Source organism: Wyeomyia smithii, chromosome 3, assembly GCF_029784165.1.
Source record: "Wyeomyia smithii strain HCP4-BCI-WySm-NY-G18 chromosome 3, ASM2978416v1, whole genome shotgun sequence".
Lineage (NCBI taxonomy): Eukaryota > Metazoa > Arthropoda > Insecta > Diptera > Culicidae > Wyeomyia > Wyeomyia smithii.
This window is the reverse complement of record NC_073696.1, coordinates 76205684-76226243: the sequence shown is the minus strand read 5'-3', so window position 1 is coordinate 76226243 and position 20560 is coordinate 76205684. Positions and strand designations below refer to the sequence as shown.

The 20560-nt window shown below is 40.3% G+C and overlaps 3 protein-coding genes across 7 annotated transcripts; 2 read left to right on the top strand and 1 right to left on the bottom strand.

Moving 5' to 3' along the window:
- Window positions 1–1606: 1606 nt before the first annotated feature.
- Window positions 1607–19271, bottom strand: LOC129729657 (adenylate cyclase type 10-like). Of its 2 annotated transcripts, XM_055688394.1 has the most exons (21): window positions 19169–19271; window positions 19017–19111; window positions 18718–18958; window positions 7833–8258; window positions 7568–7771; window positions 7288–7507; window positions 6463–7231; window positions 6160–6402; window positions 5828–6096; window positions 4832–5313; window positions 4633–4773; window positions 4396–4549; window positions 4178–4313; window positions 4095–4119; window positions 3748–4022; window positions 3520–3680; window positions 3143–3420; window positions 2950–3088; window positions 2283–2897; window positions 2079–2217; window positions 1607–2023 (listed from the first exon to the last, which is right to left on the bottom strand). In XM_055688394.1, the coding sequence occupies exons 1-21, from the start codon at window positions 19179–19181 to the stop codon at window positions 1820–1822; spliced, it is 5229 nt and encodes a 1742-aa protein (XP_055544369.1). In that variant the 5' UTR covers window positions 19182–19271; the 3' UTR covers window positions 1607–1819. The 2 variants fall into 2 exon arrangements, with proteins under 2 accessions (XP_055544369.1, XP_055544370.1); XM_055688395.1 differs by lacking the exons at window positions 18718–18958; window positions 19017–19111; window positions 19169–19271 and adding an exon at window positions 8355–8406 and having other exon boundaries at window positions 1608–2023.
- Window positions 13175–16354, top strand: LOC129729659 (juvenile hormone epoxide hydrolase 1-like). Of its 4 annotated transcripts, none has more exons than XM_055688398.1 (3): window positions 13175–13317; window positions 14833–15584; window positions 15641–16354. In XM_055688398.1, the coding sequence occupies exons 2-3, from the start codon at window positions 14840–14842 to the stop codon at window positions 16270–16272; spliced, it is 1377 nt and encodes a 458-aa protein (XP_055544373.1). In that variant the 5' UTR covers window positions 13175–13317; window positions 14833–14839; the 3' UTR covers window positions 16273–16354. The 4 variants fall into 4 exon arrangements, with proteins under 4 accessions (XP_055544373.1, XP_055544375.1, XP_055544372.1 ...); XM_055688400.1 differs by lacking the exon at window positions 13175–13317 and adding an exon at window positions 14109–14215; XM_055688397.1 differs by lacking the exon at window positions 13175–13317 and adding an exon at window positions 14121–14251.
- LOC129729658 (juvenile hormone epoxide hydrolase 2-like) lies at window positions 17074–18783 on the top strand. Its single transcript, XM_055688396.1, has 2 exons — window positions 17074–17857; window positions 17919–18783. Exons 1-2 carry the CDS (start codon window positions 17104–17106, stop codon window positions 18557–18559), a joined length of 1395 nt encoding a protein of 464 aa, XP_055544371.1. The 5' UTR covers window positions 17074–17103; the 3' UTR covers window positions 18560–18783.
- Window positions 19272–20560: the final 1289 nt, after the last annotated feature.

Genomic DNA, 20560 nt, shown 5'->3' with positions numbered 1-20560 from the left:
TACGAATCTTGTTGGAGAAATGGTTTAGGAGAGGCAGCGTCGATCAACGTTATGCTACTGTAGTAGCTGCGTTGTAGCCTATCGTCCTTTTTATAGGCGGAGCATACAATTCCTTCCATCCATTCCTCCGGTAGCCTCTCTTTCTTCCAAATCTTGAAAATTACACAGTGGAGTGTCGTTGCTAGTGCTTCTTTTCCGTGTTTATAGAGTTCTGTCGGAAGTCTACCATTACCTGCGGCTCCAGGATATCGGGAAATGGACTAAGACGAAAACATCATTTGTAGGCACTTCAAGGTTAACTTCCCTTCTACCTCCTTCCGTTGCTTCGCTACTGAAGTGCTCTTCGAAAAACTGATTCCATCTGACGACCACCTCCCGTTCGCTTGTAATCAGGTTTGCCTCGTCTTACCTTACCAATCAGACGAGAGCCGTGATGGCTCGTGCTGTATCAAGAACTTATCGCCATGTTCCTCGATTTTGGGCTATGTTTCGACAGTTCCCTAGGTGTCGCACACTCACAGGTCTCCTTCGATCTGGTCGGACCATCGTGCACACTGCGCTCGATTCTGTAGAGAACTACTGGTCTTATCAGGGTCAGCTTCGTGCGTCGTCGCACTCGACTCGATCGAAGTGTTTTCCGAAGTGAAAAGTAGACACAATTTCTAGCCTGGATGCGTTTCTGATCTCTTTGCTGGTGTTATTGTCGGCGGTCATCAGTGACCCCAAATACACTGAACAGACCTTGAGGGCCATCCACATACCACGTGGACAGCTTTGGGGAGGAGGGAGGGGGTTGGGTAATGTCCACGGTCCATACAATTTTTTTAGAATTTTTATGGGCAGTTGTCCACGGAGGGGGAGGGGGGGGGTCAAAATCGTTAAAAATCTGTCCACGTGGTATGTGGATGGCCCCTTGTGAAAATCGTGTAATGTATGAGAAGAGCCGGTCGTCGATGAGAATATGGTCATATTCTCATGATTTGATTTAGTTATACTGTACGTTTGTCAGGTGATCTCCAGGTGGTTTTGTGGGGAAAGAAGGTACTTCGGACTGCCAGTCCTCGAAATGCCGCGAAGTTGACGCATCGCTGGCCGTTGTCGTTCGTCGCAGTGTGCAGCCTGTGCGGGCCGGCTCGTAAATGTCTTCCCTACCGGTTTACCTCCTCGTTTTTCACATATCTAGACTTGCTATGTAGCCCTTACGGAATCGGCTTACTTTTTCGTAAAGCTTGCGTCAATAGCGCGAAACAGTTGCTCTTCACGGCGTTTTTTTCTCCTCGAAATCTTGGTCAACTCATTACGAGCTCGTAGATATTTGGCCGCGTTCTCTGTGTATGTGTGTTAGCCAAATTAATCAAAACCGTTTCTGAACAACTCGATCCCTGCTCGAAACCGGTTGAATCTAAAAGGTAAATTTCATAATTTAACTTCAATATTAAATAATAGCAATTAGTGTTGTCCCGTCGGGATGCGGTATATGTTTCCAAATCTGTATCATATTTCCAGTTCGCTTATTTTTCGTTCTCTCTACTTTACATACTGTCTGTTTAATGAACTTGCGTGTTAACGGGAAAAAGCCGTTGTTAAAAATAGAAATTCAGTTCGAAAAATTAGTGTTTTTGTCTGGTTCCGTTTATGTGTCCGTTCTATCAGTGTTGTATTGTGAAGCTCTTACGATAGCACTACCCAACGTTGGTCTTTTTAAAGATTATTACACCATAGCCAAAACGTATACAACTCATATTAATTTATTAAAAATAAATATGGCAACAATTCACCAAACTAGTTCGAACAAAAAAGCAGCTTGCATATACATATTTTAAAAATATCTTGCTCTCGGAAGAGGCAAAGAGTACGGATAAATTCGTTCGTAATTAAGAATGCAATTGATGTAGTTGTAGCGACACTCAACCGAGATCGGTCCATCGGTAGTCTCCTGCTCCAATGCAGAGGGCACGCTATCAACCGAACAGTGGTCCAGCCAAAATGTTTCAATCTTCGGAGACAATCCACAGCTCCAATACTATAATACTCTCTTTGTTAAAAACAAAGTTAGTAAAATTCACAATAGCTCTTACCTGAATTGTATGGAGAATTTTTTCAGCGCAAAGGTGGTCATTGCGTGCGAATGCCAACTTTCGAAGACTGGTTAATTTACGTAAAACATCGCTTCTAGGTTCTATTACTTGGTGGTAGTAAATTTTGAGTAGTTTGTATCTGGAGGAAAAATCAAGTGCATATACGTGCAGCGGTTTTTGTAAAGAACATAAAACATCACTTACTTCGCCTCATGACAGCGACTAATGACCAAAGCATCGCCAATGCTTTCAATCAGTTTTTCAATATCCTCTTGGAGACGTACTATCGCTAAGATATCTCTTGTTTCAACCTTGGAGACGAGAGTCAAAATAAATCCTTCCAAAACGCGAATCGCTGTATGAACGTTGATCAAAGAATCGTGTGCAGTAAGTACAAACACTTCTCGAAACTTATCCATCCAGGCGTCGGCCGCTTCCCAAGCTTCGTATCGAACACACCAGAGCCATAGATCTGCATATAGTCTGGTAACGCAACACGCATCGGGCTGATATCCTAGTGCTTCACGATTTTTAAGGAAAAAGCTTACACAGCTCTTGTACGTTTCGATGCAGCAACTTGTATCCAGCAGAATATCCATCGCGATCGCATAATACCAGGCCCGAGCGGAGCTCTCTGTGTAGCGACTCTGGAAGCTCCACAACATGTTTACCGCTTCTGAGATTTTTCGATGCGATATCAATAACTCGGCGAGGATCGGGATGATATCCCAGTCACCGGTTCTATACTGCAGTGTGTCCGTAATATTAAGTACGACTTTGCCCAGTTCGATTGAAAGTTGTTTAGTAGACCGTATTGTTCTAAAAGTAGTATAAATAATTGTGACATAATATTTATATCGTATTTCTTTACTGGCACATCAGAAGAGCAGTGTAATATCGCACTACAGATTTCAAATAATCCATGTCAACATAGTTGACGTTATCAGCAATTATGTTCAAAGATTTCTCCTGCATCCAGACGATCCCATCCGAGAGTCCCGTATGGAACGCTGCAATTTGATTAACCTTATTAAACTCTTTAAGTTTATAAGATGTTCTTGTACCTATCTGAAAAAATCCGGCAAAAGCCTCTACTAAAATAGACGGATTACGACGGTATTTCAAAGCGTGCTTCAAACTCGAAACGGCTGCTAGCTCCGCCAGTTTCCATTTGGTTAGCTTGCGAAAAAGATGCAGCATCCCTCCAAAACATGCCGATAATTGCGATGCTATCAGTATGTACCATATTGATTTGGGTTTATCGAAGGTGCGCAACTGTTTCTTGGCGACCAATTTCTTCACCTTACGATATACTAACGCAAACTGAATAGCGGCAGTGTTGCTAGAATGAGTTGAAGTTGATTTGTTTATTCTCAAACGGAGGACACAATGAAAGCACATGAATTTCGGACTAGGATCTAAAACGAAAATAAAAGATTACTTCGATTTGGGGAACTGTAATCCCATGACTTCGGACGCCATATAGAAGAACTCTGTTGCCAGGCCGTACTGTTCCAGTTTGAAGCGACAAATTGCCAGCAACGTGAACAGTCGTCCTTTCAAATACGTTACCAACCCAATATTATCCGATCGGTCGATTTCCTGCCGAAATAAGAATGAAACAAGTAAGGTATAAGCGCCAACGGGTACAATGACAATTGATCGAAACCTTCATTTGATTTTGCACGCTTTCCAACATCTGAATCGCTTTGGGAATATTGGCAATCTTGATGCAAATGTTCGCTAACTCAATTTGTGCCTCGATATGCTTCTCCACCATACCAGCTCCGTGGCTATGGAATACTATTTCATTGTACATCGTATACAAAATCATATGGCAACGGCATTTACTGAAATCGTATTCTTTATAGCTTAAGATGGGTATTTTCTCTCGTGGATCATTCGATTTTCTCCACCAGAACAGATCACGCATTTTTGTGCTCCCTGAAATTTCAAATGAAGCCAAATTTTGTTAGAGGAACACTTAGCGTAAACATTGAATGAAAAGAAAATTACGCTTATCCGACTGTATTGAGAATCTCTGGGAAGATCAAGAAAATGGTTAAATAATTCAAGAATATTAGTTAAAAATAGATTACGCTTGTTCCATTTTTGCGTACAAGATTTTGATATGATAGGTCAGACTCGCGTCGTGTTCTAAATCCCATTATAACTTCGAAGTCGTCATCGCTGGTTATCAAGTTACGGAAGGATACGCCTCCACATGCGTCACATCTGAAAAGGAGCGAATATATTCCAGTCATTATCATCGAAAAGGCGGTGTTAAATAATAATCAGTGTCTGTCGCGAGACTTACTTCTTAGTCTCACGTTCTATGAATGTTAGCGCTCGGCTATGAAACTCGGTCTTCTGCTCCTCGGTGAGCAAATTGTAGACAGTCTGGCGGAATAGATTAGAATTAAATTTTGAGTATCCACACGCAGCGTAACGAGGTAACTCCCAGCATGCTACTGAATGTGTTCAAAAGAAAAAAAAAACCAATTGATTAAATTCTAGTTTGCTTCCACTGCCAGAGCAGTGAAGTATAACGTACGAGAAATGGTTAAGTTTATGCAGCTACAAGTTCCTCTTTCTAGATGTTCGGTGTTGACGTTCTTTTGATTTAAGCTGAGTCCTGAACTAAAGTCACCGATCGCACAGGACAAAATTTGAAGGTCGAAAAGTTTTTGAATAGCTGCGAAAGTACGAAAACCGTTAGGCAGTGGGTGGCTTGGCAATACAATGGATCTGACCAATAGCCACATCCCGTTCCTTGTACTGTGCAATGACGAAAATAAGAGCCACACGAAGAAACTTTTGGCCCAAAACAGCAGCGCATTTGCATACATACTGCTCGTATGAAGACAGTGAATCGTACAGCATCAGATGAAATGCATCCAGACAGGAAGAAGTGAAATAGCTTTGAGTATCGATGCTGGCTCCTAGACTGGCCACATCCACTAATTTGTTCGACAGGTTGTTTAAGGTGTAAGAAAACAGCTGATCATCTTCGCAGCACGATTCAAATAACTCCCAATCGACGCTGCTCTTCCGAAAGGACAATGTGGACCGGAAACTGCTTCGAACTAGAAGCGATGACTCACAAAACACATATCCTTTAGCGTGGGCCTCGAAAGAACCCATACGGATGATACGCAGCAATCCGCTCTGCCTTAGTGACATCATGAAGGTGTTCATCCAGCCAGGATTCCCGCTGCTCATGGTGTGGATTGCACTGAAATGTCAAATTCATAGTGAATATGAATTCATGATTTATATTTGCTTTTTTAAGAACTCTTCAAACATTTGTTGTTTCAGCTGGGCAATCAAAACTGGAATAAATTCAAAATTTACATCACGAGAAAAAGTTTTCATCACGATACAAATTTTGACCTTATAATTTTATTTGTTAACGTTTGAACATCAGAATCGTCTACCCATTATAAAATTTTTGATTGAAACTGGTACAAAACTAATTCTGTAATTAATGGATCCTGATTTCTATGGTCAGAAACAATATTATTAAACCATGCAATGCATTCCAATTATTCCAGATTATGTGAACAAAGAATACGATACTCTCATGCAAGCAGTGAAATCAAAAGTGAACAACTCGCGTGTCTAAACTATTGAGTAATACACACTCGGTAAACTGTCCAGAGTTCAAATCAACCATGTGCATTTGTCCTGGAATCCCAATGCTGGAGGGGAAATTAACATACATCTATAAACAGTGCAGCAAAGCTTACCGCTCCAAGTCCAGTGGAATAGCGTTCACATTTAAAAATTGACACGCGATCGCTTTGTGCAGCAGCGTATCGATCGGGGTCAGCTTCAATTGACATACGTGAGGATTGTCGAAGAGCTTCATGTACTGCGACGGTAGCCGTCGCTGGTAGCCCAGAGCTAGCACCGTAATCACCTGGGGCATTTTCCAAAGGATCTCAAACAGCTCGAACGATTCGTCGTCCATAAACTCGACATCATCGATTATTAGAACCCACAGATTCTGAAACGCCTGCACCAGGAAAGTAACCCAAACGTGAAAAAACGCCCGCAAGTTATGCAAACTGCTACTCACTTTGTGGCATAACAATTCGAACAACCTCCGTCGCATGGTAGCGTGTTCGTTTCGATTCATCATCCGCAGAATGTCTGTTTCCAAAAATTCGGTGTCAAGAATCTCGTTCAGCAGCGCAAGGTACTGATCTAACTCGTATTCATTTAAATATTGTTTAATTCGATTTTCACGCGTGATACTGGTTATGGTCTCGGTGAAACCCAGTGGCCTCGAAAGGTATAGGCATGCAGCGGAAAAAGGTTTCTACGCGTTAAATATAGAATGAAGTTCAGTGTGTATTGTGTTAGAACTATAATACTGTACCTTGCAGTCCTTCATTGAGAGCGTCAATCTGAGCGAACTGATTTTTTTGTTTCGCAAGGCAATGTGGAATATTTCGTTCAAAAGTCGTGTTTTACCCATTTGTGCTTCGCCTCTAATTAAGAGACAACTTTGATAGGTGTACTCTTGAATCTTGTCCGAATCATTCGTGCCTAAATATTGCGTTAGAAACATTCCATCTTCGAGCATTTCTTGAAAAACTTCTATTATTTCCGTTCTGCCAACTATAGGATATTCATATTCAATTGGTTTCACCATTTCTCGTTCGCTATAAAAACAATTTTGATAGAAAATTAAAAAAATTATTACTACTACTAACGGTATCACTTCTTTAAACTCGTATATAGGCCCAACATTTTGCAACCCTTTCAGCTCAATGGTTTCTTGGAGAACGAAGTGCATTGGATCCAGCTTGCTCATCATGAAGGTGTCCTTATCGCATGTCACCTTATTCGGATAGGCCATCATCAAGCGAGCTGCTTTGTTAACGGTAACACTAATAACAGAATATTCCCTGCGCACAAAGTGTCCAACAACTCCACAATAAGTGATACCAGTAGTAACACCTATAGACACCGTCAGAACTTTGGGATCCACCTTGTACAGTTCACGGATTTCAGCGGCACACCGCAACGCCAATTGGCTATCCAATTCGTGTTTGAAACCACGTAAACCGAAAATTATCAAAAACATCACGTCCTTGTCGAACAGGGACACTTTGTTGACCGTACCTTCGTAGCTGTTTACAAGACTGTAAAAAATATTGCTTGGTACGTTGAAACATCAAAATATACGTTGGGTACCTACTTGGTTAACGATATCAAAATAGAATTAATCTCACTAATTACCGCGGACACTTCTTTCGGTCTCAAAACAATGTTTAAGAATACAGTTACTATCTGTCGCATTTCTGTCAAAAACTCCATTGGTTCCTCATTGTCAATGGCGAAGAGAATGGGCTTTATCAAAAATCTTCGCAATGATGAGGAGATCACACGTGTTCCCACATGCTTTAAACTTGGTCGAACTACAAATTTTGATATACTTTTTATTACTATTTCCTAACTACGCAGAACGTATTGCATACTTTCCAGTGTTTCCGTATCCAGTTTCATTTCGTCATCGGCAATCATAACTTCCGAACGTTCATCTTCGTTTTCTTTCTGAAGAACGTCAAAAATATTCAAGCGTTGAGTAGTCCGCCAATAACTCGTAAAACCTTTAATCCGGAAGTGTACCCTGTCATCGCACTGCTCCGAAATGTATTCGTTGTCGTGAATGTAATTCCAGGCTGTTGATTGATAGCAAATATGTAACTGATTAGATTTCTAGTTTTGTCACCTATCTCTCACCCAAATGGTTCACAATAATATCACCCGCTTCAGCGATTTTTTCAGCAATTTTCACCTTCCAAACCGGCTGTCCAATCACTATGTAATGGGAAAAATCCTCTGTTCCAATTAGCGAAAAGTGAACCTCCCCAGCCGAGATGGCAATTTTCACGCGCAGTGTAACCCCGACTTCCGTTTCATAGGCACCGAAAGACTTTTGAATGATGATAGCCGTATCGATAGCTCTATGGGTGGCATCGGGCAACGAAACCGACGAGGTAACCTTAAAGAGCACTAAAAGGGCGTCACCGGAGAACTTCAGTATGTCACCGCCATGCGAAAGGATTTCCTGGACCATCGCTCCGATGTATGAGTTCAGCACTTGGGATAGCTTAGAAGCTCCACCCTTTCCCGGTTGGTTGAATTTTTCCGAAAGATCTGTGAAACCTGTGTAACAAATGGAAATAAATGTATAGAATATCCTAAAAATGATTTTCATGGGAGGTTTTTTTTTCAACTAAAAATAATTGGAACTTATTTGACTTTGATCATATCCTATGGCCGAATCGTCGTGCATTTGCAGCTTTTAAACACATCGCAAGAAATCAATGAATTTGGAACGTTCAAATAGTACGATACCACATTTAAATTATGTTGAGGCCACATATATCGATCAAAGCAGGTATAGTTTTAAATAGTCTTTGAATTTCTTTTCTTTCCATAACTGTTGAGCCACATATTAAATTGTTATAAAGTTTGTTATTTGTAAGTTTGAGAGATGAATCGTTCGTATGACACTAGTTATGTTCAAATAAGTCAAGTAATCTTTGAGATAATAGACTTTCGTTGTTTTCTAAACAATTAAATACATAACGGTTGCTTTTTTTTTTTTTTTTTGTAAGATTTGGACCACTGCGACCATTATTTTGATCTTTTGTGGTATACCTCTTCTTTAGTCTAGGTACTCGTGGCAGACATATCACTATTGATGGAAGTGATCGTCGTTGTCCTATCGCACCCTTTCTCCCAATTAGGCACTGTATTTCGTATGAAATGTATTACCTCATTAGGATTCGCAGACCAGACCTCAAAAGGCTCCAAAGTTCCTTTTCCAAAGGCTCTTATTCTGCGCTGTATTAGTGCACTGCAGTGGCAGAGCAAATGTTCTGCGGTTTCACATTCGAACCCGCAGAGACGACAAATTTCGTCATCTGACTGACCAATTTGTTTCAGGTGATGCTTACTTGGACAGTGTCCTGTAAACAGTCCGGTAATTGTCCTTAGTCCCTTTTTATTTAAACTAAGCAATTGCTGGCTTCTCTTGACGCTTGGTTTTATAAAGCGTTTAGACTGGCGTAGCCCTACTGAGCATCTCCAGTTCTCTTGTATTGTCCTATGTTCCCAGGTTTTCAATTCTGCTTTCAAGGCGCTTGATGACACCCCACAGAACGGTTCTGGGCCAATGAAATCAGTACATGACCCCTGTCTAGCTAACGTATCGGCTTTTTCATTGCCTTCCACTCCGCAGTGACCAGGAACCCAGTATAAACATACTTGGTTCCTTTCTGCCAGTTGTTTCAGTGACAGGATGCACTCCCATACTAGCTTAGAGGTACATGTGAAGGCTTTTAGTGCTTTAAGTGCTGCTTGGCTATCAGAAAAAATGCATATGTTAGCATGCCTGTATTTCCTAGCCAAACAGACTTGTGCACATTCATAAATTGCAAATATTTCGGCCTGGAACACTGTAGGCCAACGGCCCATTGGTATCGAGATACTTATCCCAGGACCATTTATACCTGCTCCGGTTGAATCATTCATTTTTGAGCCATCTGTGTAAAAGACGACAGAGCCTTGTCGGATGTTTGGGCCACCTTGTTCCCAAACTTCCCGTTCGGTCTCTATGATTTTGAAAGGTATTTCGAAGTTTGCTTCTGTATTCATCCAATCTTCGATACCTGGTATATGTTTGCTCAGCTGAAAATGTTTGAGGATTGCCAGCTGGCCTGTCTGATCTCCATCAGGTACTTTTTTAAGGCGTGTTAGTCTCAATGCACTTTTTTCCGCCTCTAGTTGTACTACCTGGTGGAGTGGTAATAGATGCAGAATTGCATCTAAGGCTTTCGACGGAGCACTTTTCATTACTCCTCTAATTGCATTACAATTTAGCCTTTGCAACTTGCCAAGCTTGTTCTGCGTTGACCTTTCTTTTGTTTTAGGCCACCACACTAGCGAGGCATACGTTATTCTTGGTCTTATTATTGCCTGGTACAACCAATAGATCATACTTGGCCTTAGACCCCATGTTCTGCCAATAGCTTTGCTACATGCCCAGAGGGCACTCGTAGCTTTACCGATGACATATTCAATATGTGCATTCCAGCTGAGTTTCTGATCTAAAACTACTCCAAGATGTTTAGTCTCAGTGGAAAGCTGCAGTGTAGTCTCGCCCAGCTTCAGGCTCTCCAAGTTGTACCTTCTTTTCCGGGTGAAGGGAATGATGGTTGTTTTAGAGGGGTTAATGGTCAGCCCCTCTTGTCTGCACCATTCTAAAGTATAGTTTAGAGCTAACTGCATTCTCTCCGATACTGTACTGTCGAATTTTCCCCTCACAAGAATCACAACATCATCGGCGAATCCGACAACTTCGAAACCTAGCTCAGTTAGGTTTCTAAGTAGCTGGTCTACAACCAATGACCACAGCAAAGGCGATAGAACTCCACCTTGCGGGCATCCCTTAGTTGTGTTCCTTGTAAGGGTAGTATTACCCAATACTGCAGTTATCTCACGACTATTCAGCATGGTTTCAATCCATTTTGAGGTATATGTATCAAACCCATGGTGTCCCATTGCGTTCAACATTGAGTGATGGGATACATTATCAAAAGCTCCCTCTATGTCTAAGAACGCAGCGAATGCGATTTCTTTTGTATCTATAGATTTCGCTATTTTTGTCGTTAGCATATGTATTGCATCCACTGTTGACATGTTGCTTCGATATGCAAACTGATACCTACTCAGCGGAGAGGTTTTTAGGTACGTTGATTTAATGTGATAGTCAATTAGTTTTTCCATAATTTTTAACATAATGGAGGTTAGACTAATGGTCTGAAGGCTTTTGGAAGTGTTTTGTCGCGCTTCCCAGCCTTTGGTATGAAGATCACTCTCGTTTTGCTTAAATTCGATTATAATCCAATGAAATGGGAACGTATAGGGCAGCCAAAATTCGAAACCACGTGTTCAATCATAATTCATCAGTTATCCCTTAACTAGCCAGCTCATCTGATAATAATATTGATCAAATCGGTTGTGTAGTTTCTGAGATAATGAAGTTTCGTGATTTTCACATTTCGGTACATTACAGACGAAGTTACAGTCCGATTACAGTAAAATACAATAGGGTGTTATGAGGCAGCTAGACTTATCATTTGACACTTATTTTGCCCTGTCAAAAATGAAACCATCGCCAATCAATTTGTTGACCAATTTTACATAAGAAATGCTATATTTAAGGTATCCAGCCCAGCGGCTTTTGCCAGTGTGCGTTGGTCGAAAATTGACATCGCCAACCAGCGTTGCCGGTGCTATCAATGTTTTGACTGGCTGTCGTGTGTGCCAAAAAGAGAAGCACACACTTTCATTTGTCAAGTCTCTATATGTGATCTTGTGTAGGTGTGAAGAGAATCGCTTGCCTTCGCCATGTCAATGACAGCAGCCGGCAACCGTTGGGAACGGTCGGTGGCAAAAATAGAAAATATTCTATTTTTTGCACCAACAACAAGCGACGGTCGACCGCTGTGTTCTGATTGGTCGAAAAAGAAAGGAACGGTAGCGGTTGACCGCTGCAACGGTTAGTCTGATACAGGCTTTATGGGGCAACTAGACCTTCCATTTGACACTGATTTTATGAAAATCGGTCTAGCCATCTCTGAGAAACATGAGAGAGATTAAACAGTCTTCAGAACACGTTTCTTTTCATAACTTTTGAACCACAAGTTCAATCTTCATAAAATTCAAAAGTTAAAGGCATTTTAGGTAGCCCGTTCATTTGAAATCAATTTTGTTCAAATCGGTTGTGTAGTTTCCGAGATAATGATGTTTCATGATTTTTACATTTTGATACATAACCTCTAAACTAAAAATCCGATTACAATGAAATTTAATAGAGTCTTATGGTGCAACAAGACCTTTCATTTGCAATTAATTTCATGAGAATCGGTCCAGCCATCTCTGAGAAAAGTGAGTGAGAATAAAAATCTGCACATACACACACACACACACACACACACACACACACACACACACACACACACACACACATACAGAAAATGCTCAGCTCGTCGAGCTGAGTCGAGTGATATATGCCATTCGGCACTTAGGAGCACTTTTATACTTTCGGTTTTGCAAGTGATTGCTATACCTTTCTAGGAGAAAGGCAAAACGTAAAAATCAATGCCGCGTAGTAAAAGACCGAGGTTCTGGAGAAGAACGTGACCCTAATGCTTCGGAACCTCTACGGAAAGGAGTATTACGTCTTTCAACAGGACGGGGCACCGGCCCACACTGCAAATATCCCTTAAGCGTGGTGTCGAGAGACTTTGACTGATTTTCTCGATAAGATTTTGTGGCCTTCCAGCTCCCCGGACCAAGCACAGCGAACATAAAGTGAGCGCTATGGAGGACAGCTCATTTTCAATATCTGCGACGAGATGCAGATAATATGTTGCGTGCTGCGTGCGATTCTTTTGAGAAACGTCTCTTGTTCGTCATACAGCGCAAAGGCTAATATGTCATCGAGGTTGTTAAATAAACATTGTCTCAATAAAAATTGATTCAGAAAAGAATATCTTGCAATTTTTAAACACACTTTTAATGTGTATTCGAACTTATTCAACACCCTGTATTTAATTTATGTACTTAAGATGTCTTTTATTTAACAAAACATATCTGCCATCTGCCATCAGGGCAGCAATAAAATTGATACTTGTATTAAAGCAGTATGCATTGCGTAATAGGAGGCAAGTTGAATAATTAGGTTCAAACGAGATCATGCAACAGAAAAATTCGCAAAATTTGAATGTAGGCAGAATGTTATGTTTGAATAGCTGTTTGATAAAAAAAGATTGATTTACTGGGTACAGAAACATATTAGTTCTATTTATTTCACAGGTAAACTTTTCAGGCTCAGAGAAAACAATTTGCATGTAATGTTCATAGGTGAACTAGAATTAACTTTTTGTAAGAACAAGATGCTTGAATCAACATCAGTCCATTTCCTCTATATTGATAGCGGGATTCTCACTCACACAGGTTTACAGGCCGGCACCCCACAATCGTTCGCCGGTATTATTAAGTCACACCACTCACCAGACACCACACCTCTGAGAGCAACACCGGTCAGACAAAACAACAAATTCCACCAGTTTGCTAGCTACTTGCGGTTTGAGCGGTTTTAACTCTCGACTTCGTAACAGAATAGTGCTAGTAGCTTCTGAAACAACAAAAGGTAAGTCCCACGGAATGTATAGAAAAAGTTGATAATTCGTTTACGATGATTTAACATACAATTTAATTTTGGATGTATGGAGCTAGTCATGTTGAAAGTAATTACGGTAAAAAATTCCGTGATGAGATGTTTAATAATGTATATTTGTCAAATTTTAGTCTGAGTTAATGGAAAACAAAAGGATTTGTGTCTAGTTTTTTGTTAGGCTCGGATTTTTTTTGGCAAACAATAAGCAAAATTTAGTGATGTTCAGGTGTGCACACGTTTGTTGATAATTTCAAAAAGTTATGTAAGCCTATCTTATCAATGACAATATCCTTATTTGGGGTTGCATGACTATATAATTTCGTTAAACTGACCAGAGATATGTGGTAGTAAACGTACCATCCCTAGCACGGTTATTATTATTTATTAAGATAAGACGATGATATGTGCTTTTGTATGCCGCTGCAACACTACACAACACTATATTAATCGAATAACCATGATAGAACGTGAATTAACTGTGCAATGATTTGCAAAAAGCAAATGTACTGTGGTAAACCGTATTTATGTTTTACCTTTAGTTATTTGAACGCAGCAAAGCTCATTTTTTTACGAAAATTTGCAACATTTTTAAAAATTAATAAATCAGTATCACCGGATAAAGTGGCGTTACTTCATGATAAGGTTTCATACAATATTTATGGACCCAAAATCGGACCACGTCCTCTCAATTGATAGCGAGATACACACCAACATGGGCTAAACAATCAACACAGAGCAGCTGCATGCCGGTTTTATTGAGCCGAGCCGGTCAGTCGCAAAAACAACGTTTACCGGTTTACTGGTAATGTTTTCGTCTCTCCCGAGCCATAACGAAAAGGTGTCTGTATTTGGAAGCAGGAATCAATAAAAGGCAAGACCAACGGATTGTTTATCCAGAATTCATGCGGTGATTTAACTTTTTTGTGGTACTGTTGAGTTTATTATACGACTTTAAACAAAAGCATAAGAGAAGTTTTGGGGAATATTATACGGAGTTGATTGAATTGGAAGTAATTACAGTTGAATGTGGTTGAAAGTTGACTCGAATCCCATCGTTATTTTTTGTACTAGTTTGAATACCGCTGTTAGATGGAACACTTGTGTGATCGAATATAATGATTGCAATAGTATCTTTATAATTAGTCCACAATTAGGAGATCCGGTTTTGGATTTTGGTATCCGATTTGTATTCTGTCCAGATAAAATTTTTATTGTTTGTTAAGATTTTAGTTAGAAAAAACGTAATCAGATTTCTATTTTTTAATTTGGACTACTCACGATTTTGTTTAAGATATTTTATTTTGTGTGTTATAAAAATGTAACAGCAAAATAAGGTAAATTGGCTCTGAGGGTGCTAGTTGTGCGGGTATGTCTTTCATGGTTTCATATTATATGATGCAGTGTTGTGATACATATATTATAAATAATAAACATATGTGTGCCTGTGTTAGTCAGTGGCGCGAAATTATTTTTATTTCTCTATTACAGGAATACAATGGGTTATGTGAAGAGTTTAGTTTTCGTTGCTGTGGTGGCAGCGTCTTATATGTATTATCGAAATTTGACCGCACCATTACCCCTTCCCCCACTGAACCAACTGGAGCAGTACTGGGGTCCTGGAGATGCTAAAAACTACAAAGAGGATACAGCGATAAAACCCTTCAAAATCAACTACTCAAACGATACCATTCATAAATTGCGCACCAAATTAAATGACGTGCCAAACTTGGCAAAACCACTAGAAGGAGTTGCATTTCAGTATGGTTTCAACAGTAACCGTTTACAGGAGATTATAACCTATTGGAAAACAAACTATTTGGCCAAATGGGATGAGCGGGAGAAATTCTTGAACCAATTCCCACACTTCAAAACCCAAATTCAAGGTCTCGATATTCACTTTATTCACGTGAAACCGAAAGTTCCAGCTGGCACCAAAATCCTACCCATTCTGTTACTTCACGGATGGCCAGGATCAGTGCGCGAATTTTACGACATAATTCCAATGTTGACGACCAAGTCAGAGGATAAAAACTATGTGTTCGAGGTAATTGTTCCTAGCTTACCAGGCTACGGTTGGTCTCAAGGAGCTTCTAAGCAAGGTATGAGCACGTCAAAAATAGCACTTATTATGAAGAAGCTCATGAATCGTATTGGACACGAGCAATTCTACGTACAAGGCGGAGATTGGGGATCACTAATTGGAAACCAAATCGGCACCTTCTTCCAGGATAACGTGAAGGGTAGAGACGATACAATAAAATATATATTCCAAATTATTGATATATTTTTTTTACAGGCATTCACCTCAATATGTGTGGACTTCAAAGCACAAGTGCCATGTTAAAAACCTTCATCGCAAGCTTTATGCCATCGGTTTTCATTGAAAAAGAGTATGTTGACTTCTATTTTCCGGCTTTACCCAAGCTGAAGGAGATCATTATTGAATCCGGTTATATGCACTTACAAGCCACTAAACCTGACACAATTGGAGCAGCTCTCGTTGGGAATCCAATAGGTCTAGCCGCCTATATTCTTGAGAAGTTTTCCACCTGGACTAATCCAACATATCGGCAGCTGGCGGATGGTGGTCTAGAAAAATATTTTACGCTAGACAGCCTTCTGGATAACATCATGATCTACTATCTAACCGATACGATCACTACCTCACAGCGGATTTATTATGAAACGTTTAGTGTACAAGAGATGGGCCTGCAGTTCGATCGTATTCAAACGAAAGTGCCTGCCGCATGTGCCAAATTCAAATACGAACTCGCTCAAACTGTAGACTGGGCATTGCGGGACCACTTCACCAATCTGGTGCAAAGTAATCATTTCCAGGACGGTGGACACTTTGCGGCCATGCAGTTACCTGCAGTAATCTATAAGGATTTGGTCCAGTTTGTGAACAAGGTCGAAAATCAGAAATAGAATGTAACGTGGGAGAGTGTTTTTCGCTTTTCCATTGTAATTAAACATATGTACATAAAAGTTATTCCATGTTTTTAACAAACCAGAGACAGATTTTTTTACAGGATGACGACTAGCCGTCATAATGCGGTGTCCCTAGATCTTGGTTCAATAGGTGTTTTATTTGAATATCTTAAAACGAGACTCACAAGATACTATTCAGAAGTTCAAACTTGTTGTGATTCACTATGGCTGAGGGACGATTGAAAAATTTCTGTGGATCATTACTTTATCTTTATGGAGAATTTAAATTTTATAGCCGTATTGAATTTTGATCGAAAAAATTGATCAAATCATTCAAAAAATGTTAGTTCTTGCGAATGATCGAGGGAGCGTTCGAAATAATTCGTGATTCTAACGAAAGAAAAAAGAATTCCAATCACAAACATTTGAAGCTGACGCTTATTGGCACTCAGTTCATTAGCTAAGATCAAAGCTTCAACAGTTTGTCACTTTTTGTTTTTCGTTTTAGCATATTTTTACACATGCAAAAACAAGCCCATCGGCTTAACAACAGATATGACTTGTCGTATTACATAATAAAGAAATCCGTTCACAATCGCGAAGCGTTAAAAATATCATCAAATATATTGCTTAAGGCATTCAGTGGTGGATTTTAAATCATCTCCAAAAAAAAGCCATGCCTTTGCAGGGTTCAATGATAGCTGATAATTACTGTTCGGTTCGCATTTTCGCTTATCATGCGTGCTCTGCTTGTGATTATACCAAGCAAAGTTTCGTGTGTTTGTCAGTTACCAATCACACTCGGTCCGGTTAAAACATACGTGAACGATGGGTTTCCTGGCCAGAGGCATATTTGTGATATTAACGTTGGTTGCCGCATTGCTTTTCCAACAGTACCGAAATTTAACGAAACCGGTTTCAGCTCCGAAAATCGAATTACAAGAATACTGGGGTACCGGTGATGCTGATAACTATACAGAGCAAACCAGCGTTGAGCCGTTTGAATTGAACTATGACGAAGAAGTAATTAATACATTAAAGAGCAAACTCGCAGATTTTCCAAATTTGCCACAGCCCCTTGAAGGAGCAGCGTTCCAATATGGTTTTAACGCAGATAGACTACGCGAAATCATTGACTACTGGAGATCGGATTACCTCGAACGATGGAGCAAACGGCAAAGCTATTTGAATCAATACCCGCAGTTCAAAACACAGATCCAAGGTTTGGACATTCACTTTCTTCATGTGAAGCCAAAGGGAGTGAGAAATCCCAAACGAATTCTGCCACTGCTGATGTTACATGGCTGGCCTGGTTCTGTGCGCGAATTCTACGAGATGATTCCTAAATTAACAACTCGAAGCGACGAAAAAGAATACGTGTTTGAAGTTATTGTACCCAGTTTACCCGGCTATGGATTTAGTGAGGCGGCAGCAAAACAAGGCTTAAGTCCAGCCAAGATAGCTGTCATAATGAGAAACCTAATGGCGCGACTCGGGTTCAAAAAGTATTACGTGCACGGAGGAGATTGGGGCTCGATTGTGGGTAATCTAATGGCAACTTTCTTCCAAAACGAAGTGTTAGGTAAAACTATACCTTATCGCAGCATGATATCTTATCATTTGTTTCGGTTATTTTTATACAGGTGTCCACTTAACGATGTGTGTGAACTCTGCACCCATTGCAACAGTGAAAACACTAATCGGCAGCCTTGCTCCAAGTTTGGCAGTGGGTGACGAATATGTTAGCTACTACTATCCACTCACGGAGAAATTCAAATTGATTATGACAGAAACAGGTTATATGCACATCCAGGCTACTAAACCCGATACAATTGGTGCAACTTTAACTGGCAATCCAATTGGTTTGGCTGCATATATTTTGGAAAAATTTTCAACATGGACTAATCCAGCATTCCGAGAACTTGCCGATGGAGGTCTAGATCAATATTTTACCCTTGACATGCTATTGGACAACATAATGATTTATTACTTAACCGATTCTATTACAACATCGCAACGATTATATTCGGAAGCGTTCAACATTAGAGAACTAACCAAAGAGTATGATCGAATTCCAACACGAGTGCCAGCTGCATGCCCAAAGTTTCGTCATGAACTTTTCCAGCAAAGTGATTGGGTCTTACAGGACCATTACCGCAATATATTGCATAGCAAGCACTACGAAAATGGTGGTCATTTTGTGGCGATGCAGTTTCCGGAAATTCTCTATACTGATATTGTTCAATTTGTAAATCGCTTGTATCGCCGGGAAGACCAGTATTGAGCCTTTATTGTTATGTTTGTATGAATAGTAAACTTCCCAAGACTAACACAAAAAATGCATTCTGTTTATAAAACAGAATATATTGACAAATAAAACGATGCGACGCACAAGAAGAATACAAATTATTAAAAATATCGAACGTTTTTACAACTACTCACCGGAAACATCTGCAAACATCATCGCCGTCATAAACTTTCGCGGTTGGTAATCTTCAGCGCTGCACAACACTTCATCCGGTATCATAGAACTGATTGTTTTGTTTTTGATATCATCCCTGCGTGCCGTCTCTCCTAAGAAGTCTTTGTAAATGTTGGTTTTTAGATGCAAATTTCCTCCGGTACCCAAATATTCGTATAGGAAACTAGATCGCTCTGGAAGGTATTTTTGGAGTTTCTTTTTCTGAAACTCACCAGATAGATCAAAATAGTTTTCGCATGGTTATAAGAATAATATTTACCCCTTTTAGGCGATTTTTGCACCGCGATATGAACAACTCCTTATTCAAAGCCTGGCGAAGTCTTGCAGATCCTTTGTCTGCTGCTGATAGGGGCACTGTATAAAAAGCTTTTAATGAAGTATGAGAATCTTAGAAACCTCTTTCAAACTTACGAATTTCCATCATCTTTGATACTGATAGCTAAATAATCAAGAATTCGGATGAGATTGTTAAAGTCTTGGCTTGAATGCTATTTTACTTTTTAGACATTTCGAAATCACGGACTACTAATCTTCAGTGAGTTACTCGTAGCGGACAAAATTCATAAACCGATTTTGTTCGGTTTGCGCTTTAGTCATTTCATTTAGCCTAAACATGATTGAAATATTTACTGTAAAGTCTAACTTCAAAGTTGACTGAAAAGCTTTGTTTTAGATACATTTTTAAAAACGTCTAGACAAATAGGTACTTTGAATGATGAAAATACTGAAAACTTCAAAATTTTTCAAATGCAAATAAATTAGATGTAAAAAAGGTTTATGCCGCAAGCTTAACGTAAGACTACGGATGGTATTACGAACTGTTTTGACTTCGAGTCATGTATTTGAAATTCGTAATTTCAACTTTACACGACTAAGTGTTGAGTTTAGTGGTTGAGTGTCATCTAGTACTTACTTTTATGGCGACCGACCGTTGAGATCCAATGCCGAATCCAGAATACGTCTCCACAAAACTCGGTCTTGGGCTGCTTTTCTCCAGTCTCCTCTTACACCCACTGCTCTGACATCTTCGTCGACAGCACACATTCAGCGCGTGCGAGGTCTGCCTCGAAGTCGTCGGCCTCTATCCGGTTCTCTGTAAAATATTATCTTTGCCGGTAGCTCATCCGAAATCCGTCTTACCACAGCACCCGCAGAACTACCACGCTCTCTGCCAGCCATAATGTACTTCGTTTTGGCATTGTTTGTGGTGAGTCCAATTCTCGTAGCTTCCTATTAATAACACCAATGATATCAAACCGTCCGCAAAGCCCATGTGCGACTTCGTCATGATAGGGCCGCTCCTCTGCACACCTACCCTTCGTATTGCACCGGCTAAAGCTACGTTGAACAGCAAGTTCGAGAGGCTGTCTCATTGCTTTTGACTATCTAACGTCACAAACGCGTCCGAGAATCCGCCCGCTGTCCTGACGCTTGGTGTGAAGCCGTTCAGCGTCGCAAGTAACAGTTTAATTAGTTTCGTTCGAAAACCATGTTCAAGCATAATTTGCCACAGCTCGTTGCGTTTCACTGTATCGTACGCCGCCTTAAGGTCTATAAACAGATGATGTGTCTGCAAGTTGTGTTCTCAAAACTTGTCGAGGATCTGTCTCAAGGTGAACATCTGGTCCGTTGTAGATCATCTCGCTCAAAAACCGCATTGGTATTCTCCAACAAAGGCTTCCTGCAACGGTCTCAGTCGCTGGAACAGGATACGAGAAAGAATTTTGTAAGCGGAATTGAGGAGGGTTATGTCTCGATAACTCTCCCAGCTGTTCTCGAGGTGCGATGCTGGCTGTGGTGCGG